The 12,759-nt window shown below is 40.5% G+C and overlaps 1 protein-coding gene across 2 annotated transcripts in view; it reads right to left on the reverse strand.

The window, feature by feature from the left end:
* Window positions 1-12,759, reverse strand: part of LOC106094073 (neuroligin-4, Y-linked) — a 368,403-nt gene that overhangs the window by 113,451 nt on the left and 242,193 nt on the right. For both annotated transcript variants that reach the window (XM_059363690.1, XM_059363691.1), the window contains one exon: window positions 4,107-4,270. In XM_059363690.1, coding sequence (XP_059219673.1) covers window positions 4,107-4,270 — 164 coding nt within the window. The remainder of the gene's footprint in view (window positions 1-4,106; window positions 4,271-12,759) is intronic.

Genomic DNA, 12,759 nt, shown 5'->3' on the forward strand with positions numbered 1-12,759 from the left:
AAAAGTGATATTGCATAATTAACGCAAATGTTGTCATAACTTGCGATAGCTTTTCTAGCCAAAAGAGAAAAAAAGTTTATTTGTTTACTTTCTATAGTCGCAGAATATTTTATATATGAGCCGAGAATGCCTTCGAAAAGAGCGCAAACTTTCTCGACTATAGATAGATGACGATGAAGAAGAGGCGAGACGTTCAGAGGCACGAAGGGCGATGGAGTGTCGCTATTGCTGCCTGCTTCTTATTTGTGTTCGTAAAAATGTTGGCATTTACAGCAAAGCAGATATTAATATGTGCCACTAAATTATAACTTTTCCCTTTTTTGCCAAGGGAGTGCCAGCAGCAGGGTTAGTTCCCAAAGAAACCAAACCAAAAAAACTCCAGGCGTATGAAGGACAGATGAAAAAAAAAATGTAGAAATATGCAAACACTCTTACTTTGATAAAAACACATAAAAAATAACTCGATTCGATGATGAGGCAGCAACAGTAACGTAAAAGTTCAAGCGACGGCAGTTGAAAGTCCAAAGTGTAGCAGCATACATTAAGGCGCAGCAACGACTAGCAAATATTTGCATATATTTCAGGCTTAAAGTTTCGCCAACATCACTCCCAGCCAAAAATGTTATTGAGCCAAACTTCTGGAAAAATTTGAGAAATATTAAATTTTCCCCCAAATTTTTGCTGATTATTATAGTTTTGCCTAGTTTTCGTTCCATAACTGCCGCATAAATCATGGACGAGAAATATGTTATTGTCCAAAGTCATAAGCAATTTTTATATTTTTGCTCCAGTGATTTATGGGCGTTGCAAAATGGCAAACATATTGACCAGATACATAAGCCATACATAAGGTAGGGCACTACAACTAACCCACCCCATCCAACAACCATATATTATCCATAGTTTTTAATGCATTTATAAATGATGGAGACAAAATAAAAGGGCTATGAAAATAGTTGATAAAAAATATCTTTGGTGGAATTTTAGCAGAAAGTGTTTTCAACATTAGTATACCACCATAGTCGCTACGGACCGCTACCGCTACGGAGGCAACCGTAGCGCAGAGGTTAGCATGTCCGCCTATGACGCTGAACGCCTGGGTTCAAATACTGGCGAGACCATCAGAAAAAATTTTCAACGGTGGTTTTCCCCTCCTAATGCTGGCGACATTTGTGAGGTACTATGCCATGTAAAACTTCTCTCCATAGAGGTGTCGCAGTGCACCTCACCGTTCGGACTCGGCTATAAAAAGGAGGCCCCCTTATCATTGAGCTTAAACTTGAATCGGACCGCACTCATTGATAAGTGATAAGTTTGCCCCAGTTGCTTAGTGAATGTTCATGGGCATAATCTGCAGTTGCATTCCACCATAGAATAGCGATATACAAATTTCGTTATTCTGTTCGTAACAACTCGAAATATTAGTCAAAGATCCCTTTAAGTGCTTATATTCTTGAACATTATGATATTTTAAGTTCATCTAGCCATGTCCGTCCGTCCGTCCTTCTGTCTGTCTATCGAAAGCCCGCTAACTTTCGAAGGAGTAAAGCTAGCCGCTTGAAGTTTTGCATGAATACTTCTTGGAATTATGAATGGGCCAAATCGGTCCATGTTCGGATATAGCTGCCATATAAACCGATCTTGAGTCTTGACTTCTTGAGCTTCTAGAGGACGCAATTCTTATCCGATTTGGAAGACATTTTGTACAACGGCTTCTCTCATGACTTTCCACATACATGTCTGATATGGTCTGAATCGATCAATAGCTTGGTACAGCTCCAATATCAAGAACAACAACAAAATGTCTCCCAAATCGGATGAAAATTGCGCACTCTAGAGGCTCAAGAAGTCAAGATCCTAGATCGGTTTATATGGCAGCTACATCCGATTATGTACCGATTTGCGCCATACTTAGCACAGTTATTGTGAGTCATAACAAAATACCTCATGCGAAATTTCAGCAAGATCGGATGAGAATTGCGCGCTCTATTGGCTCAAGAAGTCAAGATCCAAGATCGGTTTATATGACAGCTATACCAAATTATGAACTGATTTGAATGATTTGAATTATGAACTGGTTTATATGGCAGCTGTATCAAAACTGGACCGATTTAGCCCATTTACAATCCCAACCGACCTACGCTTATAAAAAGTATTTGTGCAAAATTTTAAGCGGATAGCTTTACTCCTTCGAAAGTTAGCGTGCTTTCGACAGACAGACGGACGGATGGCCAGACGGACGTTCAGACGGACGGATAGACGGACGATCAGACGGACGGACAGACGGACGGACAGACATACAGACAGACAGACAGACGGACGGACAGACGGACAGACGGACAGACGGACAGACAGACAGACGGACAGACAGACAGACAGACAGACGGACAGACAGATAGTGGAGGGTAGAAAAATAATTTAAAGAACTTGATAAATGCGATCCATGGTGTGGAGGTATATAAGATTTGCCCGACCGAACTTGACAAGGGGTATATTTATCTAGCCTTTGCGTTTTTAACACCTAGAAATATTGATCTGCGACCCTATATGGCACAGATCGGTTGTCGATCTGTGCCATATAGGGTGTCGCCGGTGTCGCCGAAATTTTGGACAGTGAGGTAGGCTAAGCGCCTAGACATATTACTTTAATTTGGCTCAGATCGGTCCATATTTGGATATAGCTGCCATATAGACCGGTCTCTCGATTTAAGGTTTTGGGCCCATAAAAGGCGCATTTGTAATCCGAATTCGCCGAAATTTGGGGCAGTGAGTTGTGTTGGGCTCTTCCATGTTTTTCTGCTACTTGGCACAGATCGGTCCAGATTTTGATATAGATGCCATATAGACCGATATGTCGTATTGGCCCCATAAAATGCGCATTTATAATCCGATTTCACTGAAATTTGACGCAGTGACTTATATTTAGATTTTCGACATCCGTCTCGTATATGGTTCAGATCGGTTTATTTTTAGATATAGCTACTAAAAAGATCAGTGTTTTGTTATACACAATTAAACAATGACTTAACAATCGTAACATATTTCGATTAAGCTGCTATGGGGCATAAGGTATGCATTTTTCACTGGATTTTGACAAAAGGTGGTTTACATATATACCCGAGGTGGTTGGTATCCAACGTTCGGCCCGGACGAACTTAAAGCCTTTTTACTTGTTTTTTGAGTCAGTTAATTCAGTTTTTCTCAAAATACTAATTTGTCCTCGAAATTGTCTCCAAAGACTTTTGCCTTTCTATGAACCACAACACCTTACATCTTCAATATCAATTCTATGTGTTATTTGTCAGCACCATTTTTGTAACCCAATTCTTGGAATAAACAAAAGAAGAAAACTTAAGCGAAAAACAACCAAAGCCATTAAAAACAATGCTTGAGCAGAACTTTTTACTGTGGGTTTATTACATGGCTCTTGGAAATACGGATTTGGTTTAGCATCGTATTATGACCCACAGGTACACCATGCTCTCACACGCTCGCATCACTCATATAGAAGACATACCCGCATACGCAGACATTATAGTAAAATAAACACCCAAACGCATACACGCAACTGACAAAACATTTATCTTTTTTGACACTTTCATGTGTGAGTTGTGAGATACAGGAGCGGTGTGTTGCTGCATATTCGGCAGCCGCCAGCTTTAATCTGAACTGATGTGATGCATGAGGCAGTATTAAACACTCCTAGATCGACGGGTACAACGACAAGCAAAGGTTTACATATTAAATCCCTCTCTCTCTCTCTTATCCATAGCGAGTTTAGGGTATCTAAGGGTCCATGTGGAAAATTGAAAAGTTTCTTTGCCACATTTTGCCTTTTTCGTCGTTCGTTTGTTGGTGGGGGGAAAAACTCAAGAACAACAACAAAGTGTTGAAGGAATTTATTTAAATTCTTAATGGTTTGTCACTTAAGTCACAAGACTTTTTGTTTGCCTTTTCTTTTGTTTGTTCGACGGTTCCCACCGGTGCCCTCGCCAAAGCCACCAAAGCCAAAGCAAGGCGTTTCTGAATCAACAAAAATAAAAACAACAAGAACAACATAAACACTCGTCACAAGAACAACACAAGAAAACATCATCGACACTTACCTTGTATGGGAACGTAAATATTTAAATATAAACAATCCTCGGATTGATTTAGCAAATATGGCAGTAAGCGTTTCAAATACTCGTAACGTCCTTTCGGCATACGTTCCAGAGCAGCTGTCTGATTGCCTATATCGGGTAGGCGTTGAGGGCACACTGGACTAAACCTTTTTTTTTCCATTTGAGTTGGGGTTTTCGGTTGGGCATCATTCATCGCATGGCAGGACAGTATGAAAAGAGAAACACACAAAACAAAGATTAACAATGTTGGCATCCTTTAAAGGCGAGCGGGGAGTGGGCTGAAACGTAAGACGTTTTTGTTTGCTAACTTCAAAGGCTAAAATGGGTGCCATCGATTTATATGCCAGAAAACTTTCTCTTTTTGATTGGAATTTTTTTCCTTTCGCCGTTGGTTTATTTGAAAAGTTTTAAAAGATTTTTCTTCTTCTCCCACTTCTTCCCGTTCCTTGGCCTCACCCTCACCCAAAAGAACTTTTCTTTGGCAGTTTTATAGTTTAAGTTACATTTTTGAAGTCTCTTCAAAGTTGATTAGTTACAATTTGAATTTGGCCTCTTTTTTCCTCTCCCATGCGTTGCTGCGAGTTTCATCGATGGCAATTTCCAATTTATAGCCATAGGCAAACAAAAGCCTTTTGATAAGAAAATTAATTTAATAGTTTTATTATGACAGCCTTAATTTTGGGGGGGACTTTGCCAACTGACCGAAATATTCTGTGCATGAAAAAATCTTGAATTAAATTAAAATCTTATCTTGGATAGAAAACCCAATTTGCCATAGATATAAAAACCTAATACTCAATTATCTTTAGAGTTATGACTGGGTTAGCATTTAAGTGGGCATGGATAAGGGCATTTAAAGTCCCATGTAAAATGCAAGTCTTTATATTCAAACTCTCCAGATGTTGGTAAGCCAGGCTTAGCTCAAAGTGGCAGACCGTTATAGACTCATTCTAAACCAGTAAGGAAAGGCAGAAGTCGATCGCAGACGACTATACTATATCCTGCCCCACAGAGTCTACCAACTATTTTGAAAATATGGTAAGAGCAAGGTTAGGCAAGGTAAGAGTCCATATCCAGTCAAAGATATGCTCACAAGAAGCATCCATTGGGCGCCCCGGTAGCCGAGTTGGTAGCGTGCTTGCATTAACAGTGCAGGGGTTCGATTCCCGCCAGAAGCCTTGGACTGTCGCTACTGTGATATCACAATGGACTTATAATTGTCTAAGTGAGTCTGTAAAGGACTGCCTCTCTTACCCAACCTAACCTATGTAGCATCCAAATAGCTTCGTAGCATAGCACAGCACTACTGCGGTACAGGGTATTATGACTTAGAGAGAATTTTCTTGTAACACCCAAAAGAAAGAGAGGAAGATCCATTAACAAGTATACGGATCCACTCAGAAGCTCTTTCTGATTCCATGTAGCTATTGGGTTGCCCAAAAAGTAATTGCGGATTTTTCATATAGTCGGCGTTGACAAATTTTTTCACAGCTTGTGCCTCTGTAATTGCATTCTTTCCTCTGTCAGTTATCAGCTGTTACTTTTAGCTTGCTTTAGAAAAAAAGTGTAAAAAGTATATTTGATTAAAGTTCATTCTAAGTTTTATTAAAAATGCATTTACTTTCTTTTAAAAAATCCGCAATTACTTTTTGGGCAACCCATATATAAGGTTATGAACCGATTTAAATCGGCTCATTACCTTATCGATTTAAATCGGCTCATAACCTTATATAGCCACCATGGCGCAACGCAGCGGAGGCCACTATAGCGCACAGGTTAGCCCTGTCCCCCTATGACGCTGAACGGCTGGGTTCGAATCCTGGCGAGACCATCAGAAAAATTTTTCAGCAGTGGTTTTCCCCTCCTAATGCTGGCAACATTTGTGAGGTACTATGCCATGTAAAACTTCTCTCCAAAGAGGTGTCGCACTGCGGCACGCCGTTCAGACTTGACTATAAAAAAGGAGGCCCCTTATCATTGAGCTTAAACTTGAATCGGACTGCACTCATTGATATGTGAGAAGCTTGCCCCTGTTCCTTAGTGGAATGTTCATGGGGAAAAAATTGAATTTTTACCGATTTAAATCATACTTAGCACATTTTTGGAAGTGATAGCAAAACACCATATGAAAAATTTCAGCGCCCTTTAGAGGCTCAAAAAGTCAAGAGCCAAGATCGGGTTATATGACAGCTATATCAAAACATGGACCGATTTGTCCCAATTGCAATCCCTACCGACGAACACAAAAACAAGTTTTTATGCAAAATTTCAACCGCTTAGCTTTTCTCCTTCGAAAGTTAGCGTGCTTTCGACAGACAGACGGACGGACGGACAGGTGGACAGACATGTCTAGATCGACTTTAAATGATATAACGACCAAGAATATATATGCTTTATGGGGTCTTAGACGCATATTTCGAGGTGTTGGCAACGGAATGAAGAAATTAGTATACACCCAGCCTATGGTGGAGTGTTTCAAAAGTAATCCCGAAAAAGAAAACTTAAGTCAGGAATTCCGTGCTGCTTAAAAAATCGCATACCGATTTTTCCACGCCCCTTTGTTGTTTTACGTCTTGTATTGTGTCCACACCTAAGTGTCGGTGCCTGTTAGCTTCGAAAGCCGCGAAATGCTCTAACATCTCATCATCTTCCCCACGTGCCCTACACATGCTGTCATTTGGCTCACCGATTTTGCGTATGTGATCTCATAGTCCTATTAGTCCTTTTTGGATACCGAAAGTTTTACTCACCTCCTGCTTACTTCCTTTTAGTAGTAGCTACGTCTTCTAACAATCTGGATCTCCCCATAAGATTTTCGTCGTCCTACCAACCGTTTCGCTCCCATCTCCCCATAAGATTTTCGAAACTCCTCTTAAGATTTTTGTCGTACTACCAACTGTTTCGCTATTCCACAGTATTCGTTGCCCACGCTTTTAACTCGGACTGCGTCCATTGACGGCTGTCCTCTGGCCTTCACAGCCAATTCGTCTGCTTTTTCATTTCCCTTACTCCGTTATGGTTGGGCACCCAAACGATGCGGATCGTATTATACTCAGAGAAGGCATTAATCTCCTTCTTACATTCCAAGAATGTTCCTAATCTTATCGTCCTGGTAGATATTGCCCTTGCGGCCTTTTTACTGTCCCTTAAGATGTTCATACTCGACGTCCTCGCATTAGCACCACACGACCTCACGCATGCCGTCATCGCCCGGATTTCCGCCTGCAGGACCGTATTATGGTCAGGCAGCCTTAAACCGATCTCAGTCCCAGGCCCACTCTGTTCTCCAGCTTTGATCCATCCTTGTAACATGATCTTCCAGATGGCAATACTAGGGTTTCGTCCATCCAAGATTTTGCCGCTGGTGCCTCGCACTTGACTCCAAGGTTCATCTCAGGTATCCAATCGGAAACCTCTTCCCTTCTTTCCAGGTTTCCTATCGTCGCCTTGATTATGCCGCGGATTGCCTTTCGCAATCCATTCTCCCATCGCCTTAAGTCTCATAGCCGCAATGGCTGCCTCATGCATCTGTATGGGTAGGATATCTAGAATAGTCTCCAGTGCCCTAGTGGGCGTGGTCCTCATCGCTCCTCCTATGCCAAGACAACATGTTCTCTTAACCTGTAGTATTTTCCCTACGTTGCGCTTTTCTCCATCGCAGTCCACAAAACTACTGAGGCGTAAGTAAGTATTGGTCTAATCACGCTCCTGTAGATATAGTGGACTATCCTCGGTTTCAGGCCCCATTTCGAGTCTACGGTCCGTATATATAATGCCCAGCATCTGGGAGACTTCTCAGTACGCTGCTGAATGTGACACTTCCAAATTCAGTTTCCTGTCCAAGATCATACCAAAGTATTTGACCTTGTCAGATATCGGAATCTTTTTATTGAGGAAACGTGGTCTTCCACGTGAACAGGCATATTTCAGTCTTCTCTGGATTAGCGCAGAGGTTAGCATGTCCACCGTAGCGCAGAGGTTAGCATGTCCGCCTATGACGCTGAACGCCTGGGTTCGAATCATTGCGGGACCATCAGTAAAAATTTTCAGCGGTGGTTTTCCCCTCCTAATGCTGACAACATTTGTGAGGTACTATGCCATGTAAAACTTTTCTCCAAAGAGGTGTCGCACTGCGGCACGCCGTTCGGAATCGGCTCTAAAAAGGAGGCCCCGTATCATTGAGCTTAAACTTGAATCGGACTGCACTCATTGATGTGTGAGAAGTTTGCCCCTGTTCCTTAATGGAATGTTCATGGGCAAAAATTGCAATTTTTCTGGACTAACATTGAGACCCCTGGGTCTAGCCCAGTTATAAGCCATCTTCAGGACCCCTTCGGCTCATCTGTATAGCTGGTTCGGATCCTTTCCTCCTAGAAGTGTTATAACATCGCCAGCTTGGCAGACGGGCTCAAGTCTCTCCTCAGTCAGCATCCTAATAGATTATTTATGGTGGTCACCCATAGGAGTGGCCATAAAATGGCCCCCCTGTGGCGCGCCCTGTGCCACTTTTTCCCTTACATTTGTGTCAAGGGACCCACAATTTATTCACTTATTCCTTTGCATATGGTTTATCCAGCTTAGAGACTGGATCCGGTCCACCCGGTACTGGTCTAAGGATTGGATCAGGTTGTCGGTCCGCACGTTATTAAAAGCCTCCTCGATGTCAATGCATACCGCCATTGTGTACGTCTTGACATCGAAGGATTCTTCTATTTTATGAACGTGCAGGGTAGTCTCCACCGACCTTCCTTTGACGTCGGCATGATGTTTGTATTTGTATCAGTTTGCTTGGTGTCCTACTCTTTATCATGATATCGACAATACGTTGCATCACGTTTTTCACTTTTATTGCTCTGCAAACGTAGTTATCAAACGATGTTCTCAAAATTTTACACAGCGATTTTCTTTGTGACTCCCAGAATTTGCACGCATTTTGATCAATAATCTTCATTTAAAATTTAAAAAATTTGACCATTAACATTCCGCTAAGGAGTGGGGGCAAATTTCTCACATATCAATGGGTGCTGTCCGATTTAAGTTTTAAGCTCAGTGATAAGCAGCCTCCTTTTTATAGCCAAGTCCGAACGGCGTGTATATGGGTTTTACATATACACCCGAGGTGGTGGGTGTCCAAATTTTGGCCCGGGCGAACTTAACCCCTTTTTACTTGTTTTAATATTGATGTCTATTTCAATCATATTAAATATTAACAATATAAGATGATACATTTTCTCCGGATGTCGATGTGCTACAACATCTGTAGCAATTCAATGTGATTAAAATACCTTCGAGCCTAATGGGATGATTCTTGATACATGCACAATATAATAAACCCATAATGTAGTTATATGTCGAAATTCATTAGGCAAATTGTATTAAAACATTTATCGTATTTAAATTAGTTGTCCTTTGTTTGTCAAATTTCGTAGTAAAGTTTCTGTCAAACTTAAATTCATTTAAAAGTTGTGAATTATTTCTCGAAAATGCCAACAAGGCCTGAGGCAAGAAATGCCATTTTACTGTAATATCATCCTTTGCACAAACAACCAAGTATTTCTTGTTAAAGATACAAAGACATCGAAGATATGGGTCATGCCAAAACAAACCGAAATGTTCTAGAGTTTTGTTCTAAAAACTTTGATGTAGCATCAAGAGAAGGACAAACCGACGGATATGGCTATATAGACATAAAGATGTAAAGCGATCAAGAAATAGTATCTTTATGGTGGCAGCTTAGTATCCAAAACCTTCGTTAAGGTATAAATCCGCATAGATCTGACGATCCAAATTTTAAGAGGACCCATACATATATTTCATCCATTCTTGTTTTCAAAGTTGATCTTTATAACACACAAATTATATAAAAACAAGTTATAGTCCAATTCGGACCATAATTGAATGCTGAACATTGTAGAAGTCATTGTGTAATATTTCAGTTCCTAAGATTTGCACCTTGTAGGGGCTCAAGAAGCAAAATCGAGAGATCGGTTTATATGGGAGCTGTATCAAGATATAAATTGATTCAGACCATATTAGCCACGTATGCTGAAGATCATAAGAAAAGCCGTTGTACAAAATTTCAGCCAAATCGGATGAGAACTGCGCCCTCTAGAGGCTCAAGAAGTCAAGATCCCAGATGGGTTTGTTTCAGGTTACAAACCGATTTGCGTCATACTAAACACAGTTATTGGAAGTCATTACAAAACACTACGTGCAAAATTTCAGTAAAATCGGACAAGAATTGGCCCTCTACAGGTGCAAGAAATCAAGATCTCAGATCGGTTTATATGGCAGCTATATCAAAACGTGGACCGATTTGCGTCATACTTAGCACAGTTGTTGGAAGTGATACCAAAACAGTACGTGTAAAATTTCAGTCAAATCGGACGAGAATTGTGCCCTCTAAAGGCTAAACAAGTCAAGACCCAATATCGGTTTATATGGCAGCTATATTAAAACGTGAACCAATTTAAACCATACTCATCGCAGTTGTTGGAAATGATACCAAAACTCCACTTGCAAAATTTCAACCAAATCGGACGAGGATTGCGCCCTTTAGAGGCTCAAAAAGTCAAGTCCCCAGATCGGTTTATATGGCAGCTATATTAAAACATGGACCGATTTGGCCCATACTTAGCGCAGTTGTTGGAAGTGATACCAAAACTCCACGTGTAAAATTTCAACCAAATCGGACAAGGATTGCGCCCTTTAGAGGCTCAAGAAGTCAAGACCCCAGATCGGTTTATATGGCAGCTATATCAGAACATGGACCAATTTAGCCCTAAATAGCCAATAATAAGAAGTATTTGTGCAAAATTTCAAGCGGCTAGCTTTACTCTTTCGAAAGTTAGCGTGCTTTCGACAGACAGACGGACGGACGGACAGACGGACGGACCGATGGACAGACGGACCGACATGGCCAGATCGACTTTAAATGACATGACGATCAAGAATTTATATACCTTATGGGGTCTCAGATGCATATTTCGAGGTGTTACAAACAGAATGACGAAATTAGCATACCCCCAACCTATGTTGGAGGGTATAACAATATTTTCCCTATTGCCAATATTTTGGAAAGACCCATATATCCCATATATACACAATTTCATCGTACAATATCCCTTTTAATGTTGCTTGGTTGCCTCTAAATCGCTTTACAAGACTTAGGAGAACTTTTTAGAGCAAAGGAAATTAAGCCTTTATCACCACAAACACAGTTAGACGTATGAATTATGGCAAAGAATATTTGCCTGGCTGAGGCAGGAGCTATAGCCAATCCTAGGCGCTAAAGGGCAATTACAAGAAGGCAGCCGAAACTGGCCAAAAACAAGATGGCTAGCAAAAATCGCAATTTACATTAATGGCTCATAATCAAAGCGATTATTAAGAATCATAAGCATAAGTCTAAGGCAAGCACTCACGTACTCCTCAAGTACTCTGCACTTCTCACTGTTTCCCCATTTACATACACACAAAATGGACTCGAATGTTTTAATTTGAATTTAATTATTAGACCAGCTTAGTTTTTCATTTGAATGGCTGACTGCTGCCATGGGCAAACAATGCGAAATCAATAATCATTGCTTTCTGAGCATTATTGTTTAGTCGAGTTGTTGGTGGGTTATGGTGCTCGTGCTGGTGCCACGGCTCCATTATGCCAGCCGGTAAGTATGGCATTTCTCACCCGTATACAAAAAACGACAACAGAATAGCACAACACAACACCATCTCATTACGATAAGGTATGTAATGATTGTTCTTTCTCCTTATTTTTCTCCTTTTGCTTTGCAATTTCTTTTGCTGCGAAAGCATATCAAAGAAAATTATGTGTATTTCATGGCCATTAGAAGTCTTAATGATGTTTTGGGCACACATTTGCTGCTCCCATTGTTATGAGTTTGTATGACATTAAGATAAGATTGAAGGCAAAAGTTTCCCTATTAAAATTTATTCATTTCCAATAGGTAGCTAAATGCTTTTTGCTCTCCTTATATATATGTATATACATAATTTGAAAACAATGCCACACTTAGTGAGTTATTTGGGATCATGAAAATAAATTTTGCCTACATAATGCAAAAAAGTGAAAAAATAATTTGGTTAAATGAAAATGGCTGCAAATATTGTAATAATCTTTCAATACCTTACAAAGTCTAAAGTAAAATTTTTCTCTTAAAAGAAGGAATAAATGATTCAGCTAGCTTTATCAGTATTGAGACCAATTCGGATCATACTCGACAAACAAGTTCTTGCGTCGAGTTATAGGCAAATCGAAAAATTAAGTTTTTATACCCACAACCGAAGGATGGTCTTCATCGGTCCAGATTTGAATATAACTGACATATAGACCGATCTCCCAATTTAAGGATTTGGGCCCATAAAAGGAGCATTTATTGTCCGATGTTGCCGAAATTTGGGACAGTGAGTTAAGATATGCCCTTCGTAATTCGCCGGCATTTGGGACAGTTAGCTGTGTTAGGCTCTTCGACATTTTTCTGCAACCTGGCCCAAATCGGTTTTGATTTGGATTTAGCTGCCATGTAGACCGATATCTCGATTTAAAGTCTTGGCCCCATATAAGGCGCATTTATAATACGATTTCACTGAAATTTGACACAGTGACATATGTTAG

The sequence above is a fragment of the Stomoxys calcitrans genome, chromosome 2 (assembly GCF_963082655.1).
Source record: "Stomoxys calcitrans chromosome 2, idStoCalc2.1, whole genome shotgun sequence".
NCBI classification, from domain to species: domain Eukaryota; kingdom Metazoa; phylum Arthropoda; class Insecta; order Diptera; family Muscidae; genus Stomoxys; species Stomoxys calcitrans.